We start from the raw sequence: 14,496 nt of genomic DNA on the forward strand, positions 1-14,496 counted from the left end.
TAGAGAAATAAGGGACAGGAGACAAGGCCTTTGGTCTTTGTGAGTGTTGGAGCTCAAACCATTGAGAAAAGATACATCTCTCAAAAGACTGCACCCTTAATGAAAAGGTGAACTTAAAAAAAAATGTATGCTCATTGTTACAGGAAGGTTTAAAGAAGAAGAAATTGAACTTGCTCTTACTGGGTTCTAAATTTAAAGTAGTATGCTATATTTTAAAAAGACAGTCATAAAATACCACATATTGTATGATTCCATTCATAGGCAGTATCCAGAATAGGCAAATCTATAGAGACAATAGGGGTTGCCTAGGCCTGGCGGGTGGGGGGGCAATGGGAGTGACTACTAACTGGGTAAAAGAGTTCTTTTGGGGGGTGATGAAATATTCTAAAATTACGGTAAAGGTTATATTATTCTATCAATATATTTAAAATCATTGAACTATATACTTCATATAGGTGAATTTTATGGTATATGAATTATATATTACTAGAGGCCGTTGCACGAAGATTCGCGCAATAGGCCTTCCTTCCCCTGGCTGCCAGCACCAGTTTTCCTCCGGCACCTGGGACCCAGACCTTTGGTCCGGCCACAGAGGAGAAGCCAAGCCTCTTCAGTCTTTAGTCTTCACTCTGGCCGGAGCCTTCTGTCTTCGCTCCACGCCTGCATATGCAAATTAACTGCCATCAACAAAGATGGGTTAATTTGCATAGTCACTCTGATTGGCTGGTGGGCATAGCGGAGTGACACCAATTTGTATGTTTCTCTTTTATTAGTGTAGATGGTATGAGTTATGTTTCAATAAAGCTATTTTTAAAATAATAATTCTGAAGGATAAAACAATAGGACAGAAGCCATATTAAAAATTGATAGTGGTTGAGAAGTTTACACAGACGTTGTAAAGCATGAATCAGTTCTAGAAGCCCCTCGCTCCTAAGTAGGAAAACAAAACCAGCCCCAGCCCTAGACATAATGCAGTGAAGCTACACTGCACTAGAAACAAAGAGACAATCTTAGAAACAGTCCAAGAGAGATAAAAAAAAGGATTATCAGCAATAGAACCACCATTAGATTGACAGTAGGCTTTTCAGCAATGACAACAAAACACAAAAGACAATGGTGTTTGGGAAGCACCTGTCCCTGATAAAGGCAGCTGCAGGCAACTATTGGTGGACAGTGGTCCCAGCGTGTACAGAGAACTGATGAGAAGGATTGGACAGGGGTATTTGTACAAGGTGTGGAGGTGGTTCCTGGGATTGAACTTGCCCTGAAGGAAGGAAGAGAGGTTTGAAGGCACCCACTGGGTCTGGGACATTCTGTGCACAGCATGGAGTGTCACTCAATTATCTCCCAGGGTCTCATGCCTTAAATCTGGATAAGGGAGCTCCAACAACATCAACAACAATAGAGTAAACATTCAAAGAACTGGAGTATGAATTGAAGACCAAGATTGGAGCAGACATCACAGCAGGGGGAGATAGTGTCAGCTTCATCTGAAGGAAAGAAGACATGACTAGGATTTTGGCCAATGACCGGGACAATGGCATCGTCCAGACCACAGCGCCATAGCCATGGGAGCCACTAACCTTGGCCGACATCAGTGGGCACCAGTAGGAGCAGGGCCCCAGCAAAGCTGTCAGTTTTCACATTGGCAAAGATTCGGCGTCCTAGTTTGATGCTAAAGTACTTTTTTTATGGGGGAGGGGTCCCAAAATCCAAATTTAATCTCAGTGATTAAAACATTCAAATGAGAAGTGAAAAATCTGTTGGGTTTTACTCAAATATAAGCTCCTGCTATTATGAGTTCTTTGCCCAAAGGCGTTTCAAGAGATGTTTGGGGTGCTAATAGCATCATCTTTCCCCAGGTGACAACTTTGAAGGATGCATAAACTCTGTGTGCTTATTTGAAATCAGTTTTATTCTCTCATAGTCACACCTCACATGTAACTGACATTCAGAGAGTGAGCTCTGGGTTCAGGCCCATGGTTGTTACTATGCGAGCAAGAGAGAAAATTAGCCGTGCAGTTCCTGGCACTTGGTTGCTGTCCCTCTTCTCGTCCGCACTTGGAAAAGAAACAGTGGAACTTTCTAGAAATGGTAACCGTTGTATTTTACTAAGTAAGGTCCCATAATGAATGTGTTTATCATATTTAGATGAGGCCTCTTGCCTTCGTGGCCTCACTGGTTTCCTGCTGGCCCGAGTGCATGCTGGGGCTCCTTGTGCTTAATGAATGCTAATTAATGATGACGAAGACCTTTTAGGAGAGGATTCAACTACACAGTCTGCCTAAGCTTTCAAGTGGGTTTATAAGAAGCATATAACATAGAGCGAACACTTGGAAAAGTATGAATACACATCATCTCTGCTTTGCAAGAGGAAAGTTTATTAGAAGATGTGCAAAGGGACTGGGGAACTGCCAGAGAAGGTCAAAGCAACAGAGAGAACCACAGAACATCTCAGATGACACCGTCATGGCCCACACCTGTCTGACTCTCAGCTCAGACAATAACTACAGGAGAGCAGCCTTGAATGAAGAGGATCAGGCAGGCAGGGCTCAGAGCCGCCACATGCTGGGCATATGTTCTTCTTCTAGACCAGGATCAATGGTGATGCCTGCGGTGATGGTTGTCAGAGAAACAGGGCTGGTCCATCTGTGGTCTTCTGTCTTCATGCGATCCTCCTGCTGGCACCAGGATGTCTAGCAGGGCCCACAGCGGGTTCGGAAGCCACAAGGGGCGCAGGGATTGGTGACGCAGGGTCCGATGGGCTTGTCACACGCATTGGTCGTGGCACAGGGGTTGCAGGGCAGGCTGGGACACAGAAGTATTAGCTTGTTAGCATGAGAGGGATAATTTCTCTTTTAAAAAGGAGGGAGCTCAACCCCAGGAGACATGGGGATAAGAGGAATTCATTCTCTGACACCTTAAGAAGCCAAGCCTCTTCTGATCACCCTTCTAAAAAGTCAGACAGTGGTGGCAGAAAAGAGCCAAGCCTCATGTTGTAATCCCAGCCCTCACTCTGTAACCCTGGAGTCCTGGAGAAGTCACTTCATCCCTCGAAGCCTTGGCCTCCCCGCTAAAACAGGATTAGTAAGACCTACCATACAGAATTGTGAAAAGTCCACAAGACTGTATTCATAAAAATTCTGTGTTAGGGGCCAAGTGCTGGACCCTGAGTTACTGAGTTATCCTCCCTTTTGATGTTCAAATGCTCGTCTCGATGATGGTTATATGATCCTCATGTTGCCTGCCTCAGATGGGTCCAACTGGGATCCACAAAACAATGGATTTGGGTGCTTGGGTTAAATCCCACCCTGAAGGCGGTACAAAGCTTTATGTACCCATCAGCATCCAAGTCAAGTCTCTCAAGTATCCTTTGGACCCGAAAATACCTTTAGCCCAGGTTATGGTAGCAAAAATGCCGTACATCTGGTCTCTACAGACATGTTGGATTCTGAAACTTGACTTGCAAAGTCCGTAATGTATCCTTCAGTAGAACTGGGCCTGTGCTGCCTGTGGGTACTCACTTGCAGTCCTCGCTCTCCAGCAGGCCCCGGTACGTGTTGATCTCACACTCCAGCCGGGCCTTGACGTCCAGTAGCACCTGGTACTCCTGGTTCTGCCGCTCCAGGTCACCCCTGATCTCAGCCAGTTGGGACTCCACGTTGGTGATCATGCACTGCACCTGGGACAGCTGGGAGCTGTAGCGGGCCTCTGTCTCTGTCAGCGTGTTCTCCAGTGAGTCTCTCTGTGTGTGGGGAAGAGGAAGAATGTCACAGAGCTGCTCCTTTAACATGTCTTCCATAGGGTTCCACAGGGTTGAAGAAACTATGACCCAAAGAGCTGCCCTGTGACTCTGATTCCCCGACCTCACTTTCTCACCAGCAGGTCTGAACAATACCCACCAGGTTGTGCTGGGCCTGCAGCTCAATCTCCAGGGCGTTGACCGTGCGTCTCAGCTCAATGATCTCTGCCTGGCAGGTCTGCAGCTGCTCTGAGCTGGACACCACCTGCTTGTTCAGCTCCTGGGTCTGAAACACCAAAGGTAAGAGACAGGATCAGACCCTGCCTTAAGGGTCCCAAGGTCCTGGGTGGCCATATGCTGAGATGCCCACCTGGTTGGTGAACCATTCCTCCACGTCCCTGCGGTTGGTCTCCACCAGGGCCTCATACTGACACCTGGTCTCGTTGAGCACGCGGTTCAGGTCCACGGTGGGGGCAGCGTCCACCTCCACGTTGAGGCGGTCTCCAATCTGGCAACGCAGGGTGTTGACTTCCTGGTGGAGGAAGGAGAAGGCGTGAACCCACAGAAAGAGTCTAAAATAAACTCTCTTTGAGGGAATCTGGTGTGGTTGGAAGAGGTTTGCACTGAAATTTAGGATTTATGAGTTGAATTCCAGTAGATGGAAAACCCAGCTAAATTACCTCTTGAGATTCAGTCCTCCTGTCTGAGCCTCTCCTCATCTGTATCGTGAGGCTGCTTGGCTAAATGATTGCTAGTGTTTCTTCCCACTCCAAGATTCTATCATTTTCACCAGATTTTCTCTTTTCTCAGTGATAAGCCTAGCATGATAACTGGTTTATAATTGTTGCTACTTAGATATGGAGAAATGAGGTTTACCAACTACCATTTATTTCATATTTCCTACCATCATACACTATCTGTTAAGGGTTGTATCCTCTTCATCACAACATCTAATGTTTGAGACACGCATCTGATTTCCTAGTATTACATTCAATCATCAGGTCAGAATCAACCATTATTTGAATCAACCTTCATTTCTCCCACTTTCCTCATCCATCCATCCATCCATCCATCCATCCATCCATCCACCCAACCACCCACCCACCCAGCTTGGTTTCTAATATCTAGGGTGACACCTAATACAAAGAGTTTGCTATCTAGTTCCAGTCTCAGTCATTCATTTGACATCTATTCAGAAGATCACAGATCTTATCAAACAGTAGAAAGTATCTTAAACATCTTTGTCTGGACTATTCATTACAGGTCTGGCCCCAAGTAGAAATAGGTCAACTGGACACACTCTTTTAGATTTAAAAAATAAAAATAAAGAAAAGGAGGCCTGTGACTCATTCCCTAACAATCCCCCAAATAGGTTTTGAGCAACCAGCAAAATGTTGTGTTAGCTCTAGGATGCTTAGCAAAGACCTGCCCTATCCTGCTCAGGGGCGTTGTGGAACTCCCACTATTGGGATGTTGGAGACTGGGACTCCCTCACCTCCTCATGGTTCTGCTTGAGGCAGAGCAGCTCCTCCTTCAGGGACTCCACCTGGGCCTCCAGGTCAGACTTGCACAGGGTCAGCTCATCCAGGATCCTGCGCAGGCTGGTTATGTCCGACTCCACCAGCTGCCGCAAGCCCAGCTCCGTCTCGTACCTGCACACACAGCCAAAGGTCCAAGGAGGCTAAAGAGGAAGAATTTCTCCCAAGCTTTACTTGGCTGACTTATATTTTGAATTTCTTTTCAAAGTTTATGAAAGGAAAAAATATCACCATGTTGAGTAAAAAGACCTATTTCTTCCCTGAGACTCGGAGAGAAGGTTCTAATCTAATAGTAACTGCATTTGTTCTAAGAGTCCATTTACGGTTGCTGTCAGCTAAGTCCTGATATCTTGCCTTCTTACATGAATCTAAACTTCGTAAACCTGACATACAGACTGTCTCGCCCTCCTTTCCAACCACCCCGAGAAGCCATCTGGCATTGTGAATTAGAAGTCAGTTGGATTCAACCTTGACATTGTGGCTGTGGATAAGTTCCTTAATCTCTCTGAGCCTTGACTTCCTCATCTGTAAAAGGGGAACCACACTAGCACTTCATCCGGTTGGCCTGAAGATGGAGAAAGGCCATCAGTAAAATTACGTTGTCAACTGTAGGGTCCCATCAAAATGCAAAGGATTTTATTATTGTGATGGTCATACCTAGAAAAATTGATAGATTCTCTGACATGGATTTTGCCTCCTGTATTTTCATGGGCTGAGAGTGACTAACCTATGCTAAGAAATCAGTGTGAAATTCACTTTTCAAACTTGATCCAGACATGAAGTAGAAAGAGAGAAAGAATGGATGGTTTCTTGCGCTCCTTCAAGCTAAACCTCAAATACAGAATCTTAGGTTCAGTGTGAGATGTGGACACATTGGACCTAACAAAGCCAATGGAAGAATCCTCCCATAGCATCCAGACAGCTTCTGCTCACATGCTCCCTGGACAGAGTTCCTCACTTTGCCATTCAGCCTGCCCCTAACTAGACTTCTTTGATCATTAGAGAATTCTCACTTGGTCCTGAAGTCGTCCGCAGCCAGCTTGGCGTTGTCAATCTGCACCACCAGCCGGGCATTCTCCGACTTGCTGCACAGGATCTGGAGCCAGAATTAATTGTGAGGTGAGTTATACTAAGAAAGAATGCCTTGTCTCTTCACGTAAAAAGCTATTTTAATTCAGCCACATTTCTCTCAAACAGCTTCAAGTCTTCTCGGATGTTCAGTTTGGGGATAAAAGGAAGATTGATCAAACTGATCATTTCCAAACTAGAACCGTGGAGGGGAAATGTGCCTGCTGTCAGGAATCCTCTTGGTCTGCTGCTGGCTTCCTGTAGGCATTGAGACCCTGGGTACCAAGCCTCACAAAGTGGGACCAGTGCCCAAGTTTGCTTAGGATTAGGGGGTTCCTGGGATACTAAACCCAGGAAGATCCCAGGCAAACCGGGATAAGTTGGTTATCCTAACTCCCAGACCCACATATTTGCCCTGCTGACCTCTCTCCACTCTCCCCTCAAGTTACCCTGGACAAGGCTTTTGTTGCACAAAGCTTCTCCCTCTACCTGGAGTGCCCAGGGATGCCCTCACCCACCTCGCAAGACCCCTTGCATAACCCACATTCCTCTCCTTCCCCAGCTCTTACAGGGGGTCACTTCCTCCGTGAGCTCTCACAGTACTTTGCCCTTAGCTATTTACACTTCTTACCGCCTTCACCATGGTCATTCATTTCCACATCTCTCTCCCCTGTTGGATTGTCTTAGTACTTCATCCCTCACTCCAACACTGAGCCTGGTATTAAGTGTGGGTCAATATGCATGCTCTTCAGATTGCACAGCTCTTTCTGGCATTCACTCTGTCAGAACTACAGAACTGTGGACAGTAGATCCCCTCTGAGAATCAAGAGCTGGTGCAATTGGCATAGCGCTCATCCTTCAAACTCTGCTCGGATGCTGCCTCTTCCGGAAAGCTCTCCCTGGTTTGCACTATGTATTAAGTCCCACTCTGTGCTGACTCTTTACTTATCCCCACTTCTGCTTCTGCATATCTGGCCCTGAATTCTCACTCGTGTGCATGCCTGCTTTAGGGGGTGGCACAGTGTCTGCGCCTATCAGTGAGGCTCTGGAGTTAAGGACCCTTCTGCTGTTTCCACAGCCTAATACTACAGATTTGAAAGCTTTGAATATTTGAGAATTCACTAACAATATTCCTAGTTCTGAGAAATAATTTGGTTTCATGTTTTGTTTTGAATGGTATAGACTCTGAAAACAAGACCAGGATATCATAATAGAATTAAAGAATCTGCTATTCTGGTTTTAGATAAGAAGCAGTATAAGATTGCTATGGCTGATTTCAGCCTAAAGCCTTGCCCTCCCCCCTGTCTGTAAGTTTCCCTCATGGGGCTTCCCAAACAGATGTTCTAACACTACTTGATGGGCCACACCTAAGTTGATGAAGTCTGTGTCTTCATTCTCCACAGTAGTTTCGCACAGTGTTAAATCCGTGCAGAAGCGGGTACGTTGAATTTGGGTAAATAGGTCACTATCTGGCAGTGCGATGCCCACCCCTCACCTTCTGCTGCAGCTCCTCGATGGTCCGGAAGTAGGACTGGTAGCTGGGGCACATCAGGGGCTCCTGGGGCTGGCAGCGCTCCTGGATGAGGCTCTCCAGCTCCGCATTCTCCCGCTCCAGCTGCCGCACCTTCTCCAGGTAGCTGGCCAGGCGGTCGTTCAGGAACTGCATGGTCTCCTTCTCGCTGCCATTGAAGGAGCCCTCGCAGAACCAGCCACAGTTGCTCACGTTGGCGGGGATGTTGCTGGCCCCGGGCAGGGGGGTGCTGTGGCAGCTGGGGGCCACGCAGGGCCGGGCGGGGCAGCTGGAGCGGCAGCTCAGGTTGGACAGGCAGCAGTTGTAAGGCATGGTGCTGGGAGGGAGCCGAGCTCTGAAGGTCAGTGTCAAAGCCTGATTCCTTTTCTCTGGTGTAAGCCCTGGTCCTCTCCTCGGCCTTTATATTCCGTCAGCCGTGGGTGTGGCAACCACGTACAGCATTGCCCCCTTCTACCCTGATTACCCATTTTTCCATTCATTTTCTAGCCGCCTCACGCGAGTCCTTCACCTCATAAAATGTTTTACTCTGGCTTCTTGCTAAGTCAGGACTCCTCACCCATCATGCTGGTTAGTTAAGTAAGCTTCAAAGTGACCAGCCTATTACCTTGTCCACAGGAGCGCTTATTCACAGGGTGTCGAGGTAGATTGACAGCTGTCCCCTGTCCCCCCACGATGGGGGCACGTGTGTGCCTCTTTGTCCTACCCAAGGAGTGGCCTGTGCCTCACCCAGCTCCTACTCAGTAAGGACTCGGTAAGAACAACCCTCGGCGGAGGCCCCTCTGGAAACCAGACTCCTGGGGTAGGGAATCCTGGAAGCTGCGGTCAGAAAGGACTTAGGAGGCCATCCAGTTCAATGTCCCTTAGCCAGGCCATCCAGGGCAGGGGGAGGCAATGGCAGCCTCTTCCTAATGAGGGGCAGGGGGAGGTTACAGGACGCCCCCCAGGCTCCGTTTCTGCTCTTCCTCAGTGTTCACAGAACATTAAGAAAACTAACGTCTTGGGACCTATGCAGCCGGAGGACTGTGGCATGTGCTTACACACAGTATGACTGTTATTAGAATGGCTCCTGCTTCCTGAGCACCCACTGTGCTAAGCACCTCAGATGCGTCATCTGCTGCAGGTCCCCAAAACCTTGCAGGGTTTGTAGATGAGGACATCAAGCTCCTCCGTGGTGGAGCTAGCATTCAAACCCGGAACTCTCTGATTCCAAAGGCCGCGCTCTCTCCATCCCTCTCTCTCTCTCTCTTCCGATCTTCTTGCTGCTCAGATGCAACAGGACACAAATGGATTGAATCCAATGGGACTGAACCACTACCAGGCCATACCCCCTCCTACCTTAGAATGGGCCAGGAAATAAAGGCCTGGTCTTGACCAAAGAAGAAAAGGATGGTTCATTCTAACGGAAGGAAGTCTATTTAGTGGGGAAGTGAAATGCCCACCAAAAGCTAGAAAAAAGGAAGTCCTCGGTGGCTTTGACGTAGAAACACCTGAACCCAGTTCTCCAAAGGATGTGACCCTGAAAAGCCACCACATTGTTACATGCTTGGTGGCATCTTGTGACCATCAATATATTTTGGCAAACAGATATTCTGCCCTCATGCTATTCCAGACAGAGGTAGGAACTATGAAGATTTCATGTTTAATCGACCAGTGCTCAAAATATGACAGCGACTCCTTAAAGTACTTCCTCTTGGAAGCTCCATGCTGATTCCTCCCCGAAGGCCATTACTCAGATCACCCCTTCATCAAGCTTGTCCTCACAGCCTGGGACATTTCTTTTGCTCATCCTCGTTTGGAGGCAAATCTTCACCTTCTGAGGGTGTGTTTATTTTTGGAATCAGCCAGATATCATTTGGAACCAACTCTAGTGAGTGGGATAAACAACCAAACTAAAGCGCATCTTTGATGGGTAAGAAACTTGTTATCACTATAAAATAATAGTGTACGTTTTCTTGGGTGATTCTAAAAGTCATTTCCAAGATGGAGTTCCAAATATACTTTCAGCCCAGCTGGCGTGGCTCAGTGGTTGACCTATGAATCAGGAGGTCATGGCTCGATTTCCAGTCAGGGCACATGCCCAGGTTGCAGGCTCATTCCCCAGTGTGGGGCGTGCAGCAGGCAGCCAATCAATGATTCTCTCTCATCATTGATGTTTCTGTCTCTCTCTCTTTGAAATCAATAAAAATATATATTTTAAAAAATACACTTTCATAAAAAACAGCAGCTTTGGAGGAAAGGTGTGCTCTCCCAGAGTGTGTGCTCTGAAGGCGCTGACAGCCTCACCCACGTTCACGATCCACAACTCTCTGCCCCTCCTGCCTGAGTCCCTACCTTTAGCGAGAAGTGGAATGGCTGTGTGGGTTTCAAATAAGTGCCGGACTGACTGAAGCCCTATACTGGCTGAGATCAAATAACATAAATTGAGTAGCTGGATTCATAGGCTTCTCTCTGTCTTTCTCCCCTTCTTCTATTCCCCACACTTCAAAAGAGGAAAATCTAGACAATTTAAAGAATAGGAAAGGCATACTGTGTTGCAAACTGGTACATAAGTCACGGGGGTCCCTGTAACCATTACTATAGCTTCTATGTCAGTCAGAATGGAATAATCCAGAGGGGATTACCCTTCAATAGTGGAAGGCAGAGTTTAGAAAACATGACTATTCCCACTTTTGAGAAGAAGTAACCATGATTGCTGCATAACTACATGGTTGTTAGGTAATGATGGTTGAGAGGGCTTGGGTCTATGGAGTCTATGGAGAAAAGAGCCAGGTTTCAAGTAGCTCCCCAGGAATTCTGGAAGACAATTGCTCTTTATTTATTCCACTTACTGTGTATTGAGAATTCTTGCCTTTGCATAAATAATGGCATTGTCTCTAGTCAATGACCCTTCAATAAACATGATGAGCAAATCAAATCCTAACAAACAGAGAGGTTTTACACCTGCCCATGTAATTGTGGCAGACGCCACCATGGTAAGGCTTCTGGTTTCCAGATGTGAGCAAATTGCAGTTGAGATTTAAGGATACTATTTATGATGGAAGCCGAGGCTATTTTCGTGGGAAAGATCACACGTAAAGTCATCAGTGGTAGTTAACCATGGAGTGGAGTCAAGGCAGACCTTCTGCTGAGGCCATCCTCCCTGTGGCAGGACTTTAAAGGCATTAGGAACCACCCCCCACTCTCCTCCCAAAACCATCTTCCCACGTGGCCAGGTCCTGGCACTTGAAATCCTCACCATGATAAATGGAGACTTGAGTTGGGGTGGTGAACACTTAACACAGTATACAGGCAATACATTATAGAATTATACATGTGAAACGTATATCATGTTATTAACCAATGTTGCCCCAATAAATTCAGTAAAAAAGAAAAAATGAGAAATATAAAATGTGTTCTCTAGGAAATACAAAGTAACACATTGAACCACTTGTCAATTAATTGTATTTTAATGTGTACACACAGCAAGGAGAGGCCAACAATAGTATCAATAGGCATACACTGAGCAGGAGGACTGACTTATGCCAGAGACAGATGAAAAGTCACCCACTGGGAATTAAGAAGCACACACTGTCCATACCAACATTAACCCATTATACTGACCCAGCCCCAGTGAGAGCTACTCATGTGATCAGGATATAAGACTTCCATAGACTGTTTTATAAAAACGACTGTTGCCAAGTTATCAACTGCCCAGCCTCACTACATTGAGGGGAGGAATTGTGATGGTAACCCAAGAACTAAGCCCACGGTTTTGGCTCTGAGAAGATGCTCAAACAGGGTTTCCAATGAGAGACACGCAGGAGAGAACCTAGAAAATGTGCCAGGTCAGTAGCAAGATGCCCTGAGCAAAGAGAGGAACAGACACCTCAAGATGGGATTCTGGGTTCATTCCACAAACCCTCCCCAAGGCCACCATTGCTTCTCTTATACTCATTCTTGGAGTCACAGTGGAATTGGAGTCCCAACAGGGGCCATAAGGGACAATCCACGTCAGAAAAATGCAAAGTTCATCACTATGTTTTTAATTCTGCACAGTTTAGAACAGAGAAGTAAAAAAGAACATGAAATGACCCAAAGCAATGGAACTTCATTGTCCTCGTCTTCTGGGAAAGCTGGATTCAGACAGAATGAGAACCTGTTATGAGACTGCTCTGCAGATCAAAGGGGACAGCAGATTCGAAAACCATTTTAGTAGCCCACAGAGGATAGAGCAACGTAAGCTCCAAGCTTCATGTTTAGTGTGAATGTGTTGCTTTGAACTTTTTTAATAAGATCACTATCAAGTTGATGGTCTGAGACAGACTGAAAGCCGCTGAAATACAGCTTCTTCCCCCAGCATCCCACAGACCCTTTATATCCCCTACTTATCTCCCCATTGCTGTTTCCAGTGGATTTGTCTGAATTCTCATCTCTGACTTCCGCCCAAACAGCATGGCTCAGTGGTTGAGAGTAGATCTATGAACCAGGAGGTCATGGTTCAATTCCTGGTCAGGGCACATGCCCAGGGCACAATCCCCAGTAGGGGGTATACAGAAGGTACCCAATCAATGATTCTGTCTCATCACTGATGTTTCTATTTCTCTCTTCCTCTCCTTTCCTCTCTGAAATCAATAAAAATATGTATTAAAACCCAACAACTATGACTTTGTTTTACTTCTGTGTCACTTCCGCTGTTCCTCCCCTTCTTTCTCCAACTGCTTTTACCCAGATGCATCTCTATCTTCAGGGACCGAGTTACCCAAGGCAGAACCTCATGTCAGGGCTTTGGAGAGCTCCAGGCCCACTTTATCATTCCTATCAGTGGTTCCAAGGTCCTTCCAAACTTGAACACCTTCTCCTTGACAATCTTAACAAGTCCTGCAGCTCTAACTATAGTTAGGTAAACTCCAGTGTCTCTCCCAAACGCAATCTTTTTTCTTTCTTTTTTTTCTTTCAGTTCTTTCCACTCGAGACCCACTGTTGTTTCATTTTCTCAGGCTCAAAAACTTCACACATGTTGACCCATCGTAGGTATCCAATCAGTACTAGTTTCCTTTTATCTCACTCCGTTGTTCTTCTACCTCTAGTCAGCTTCCATATTTGAAGCTGAGCCTCTGAAATGCACCCCACCCTTGCCCCACCCACTCCCCCACCTCTACCCATCTCAGTCCTTGTTTTTTGCCAACCTCCTGATTGATCTTCCTTCTTTCGCACCTAATCCCACTGTCTTCTAGGACCCACCACAACCCAGCTTATACATAGCTGCCTGATATATCATCTGCCAACCTTCCTTACAAGCAAATCTCACAGGTAACCATTCAGAGCACTGCCAGATATGATTTTACTTAACTACTTTGCAGTTGCATCTTCCACTGCCACACAGATCCTCTGTTCCAGGCTAAAGATTGGGCTGTCAGGCTCTAAACACACCTCCTGCTTCATCTCCTTACCAGGCAAAGTTCATGCTTGGAAAAACTTTCCCTCTTCTCAGACCTACATACACTCATCTGTCCAAACATATCCCATGAAACTTTATTTCAGAATTATGCTAATGTCATGTAGTCATAGTTGATTGAAGTTGGAAGTATATAAAGTTTTAATGTCCTTCTCATGAATCCTCACCAGTGATACTATTCCCTGTTTGTTCCACGTATAGTATTTCATGGTTTACACTAGATTTTGATCAGGTTAAAACAGTGTAGTCAATGAGACAGGCAAACAAAGTTTATATAATCAGAACATCTGGGTTTTCAAAGCCCTGATTGATCGCTGCCTCCTTCTTGGAGCCTCTTCTTATCATTCTCTCAAACCTCGGAAAGTCATCAGTCTTTAGTTACACCTTTCTTGGGACACTGATGAGTGTCTCAAGATATGTGGCAGTTATCTCTTTGTCTTTTCCACCCTGGACTCTAAATGTGCTGTGGGCCAAGATTGGGCTTCATTTATTTCTGTGTTCTCAGCACCCCTCATTGTGCTGGCACACACACCAGATGAATGATGGTGGTTGTGTTGGTGAGATAGCATTAAGTTAAATGGATAATCTATAAAGTGGTTGATAGACTTGAGAGTTTTAATAATTCAGAAATGAGGCAAGTGGGAGGTAAGGTAGAATCAATGTTTGCTGGAGGAGATTTAATGAACATTGGCCTTTTTTGGAATTGTAGGAAATAAAAGATAAAGAAGTCATGGAATAACATTACAGATATGAGCAAAGACCTTGAGGAAAAAGTAAATTTGAAGAGAGGGAGGTAAGGAGACACGCCTGCCTGCATTTAAAGGATCTTTTGATTACAAAATATTGGGCATAATAAGTGAGTACAAGATGAACCAGTTTGGCAAAGATAAGTTTTAGTTCCATTAAATGGGCTGTGATGGCCTGGTACCAAGTGAAACTGTCCTACGGCAAGCAAAGCTGGAGCTGGGGTGAGTGAGATTTTGGCATCATCAGCATAGAGGTGCTAGCTCTTCCTGACTAGGGATGTGGAAAGAGCAAAACAAAGAGCCAAGGATATTGGGCATTTCTTCTATTTGGGACAAAAAGTGGAAGTTGGCTAATTGAGAGTCCTCGGACAGGTAGTCAGAGATATAAGAAGAGGACCCAGAGGGTGCCGGAAATCATTGAAGGTACATTTTGAAGG

General features: G+C 45.9%; 1 protein-coding gene across 1 annotated transcript; it reads right to left on the minus strand.

Annotated features, from left to right (window-relative positions):
* Nucleotides 1-2,696: 2,696 nt before the first annotated feature.
* On the minus strand, nt 2,697-8,191 carry LOC138994778 (keratin, type I cuticular Ha1-like). Its single transcript, XM_070394941.1, has 7 exons — nt 7,844-8,191; nt 6,294-6,376; nt 5,238-5,394; nt 4,113-4,274; nt 3,903-4,028; nt 3,525-3,745; nt 2,697-2,808 (listed from the first exon to the last, which is right to left on the minus strand). The coding sequence occupies exons 1-7, from the start codon at nt 8,189-8,191 to the stop codon at nt 2,697-2,699; spliced, it is 1,209 nt and encodes a 402-aa protein (XP_070251042.1).
* Between the last annotated feature and the right edge of the window lie 6,305 nt (nt 8,192-14,496).

This window comes from Myotis yumanensis, unplaced genomic scaffold, assembly GCF_028538775.1.
Source record: "Myotis yumanensis isolate MYYU_CA2020_CCGP unplaced genomic scaffold, mMyoYum1.0.hap1 SCAF_16, whole genome shotgun sequence".
Taxonomy (NCBI): domain Eukaryota; kingdom Metazoa; phylum Chordata; class Mammalia; order Chiroptera; family Vespertilionidae; genus Myotis; species Myotis yumanensis.

Excerpts from the sequence above, each read along its gene's own strand:
- LOC138994778 (XM_070394941.1), bottom strand. The coding sequence starts at position 8,191 with ATGCCTTACAACTGCTGCCTGTCCAACCTGAGCTGCCGCTCCAGCTGC. Across the intron at positions 6,377-7,843 it reads TCGAGGAGCTGCAGCAGAAG|ATCCTGTGCAGCAAGTCGGA; the intron begins GTGAGGGGTGGG and ends TTCTGGCTCCAG. Across the intron at positions 5,395-6,293 it reads GCGGACGACTTCAGGACCAA|GTACGAGACGGAGCTGGGCT; the intron begins GTGAGAATTCTC and ends CTGTGTGTGCAG.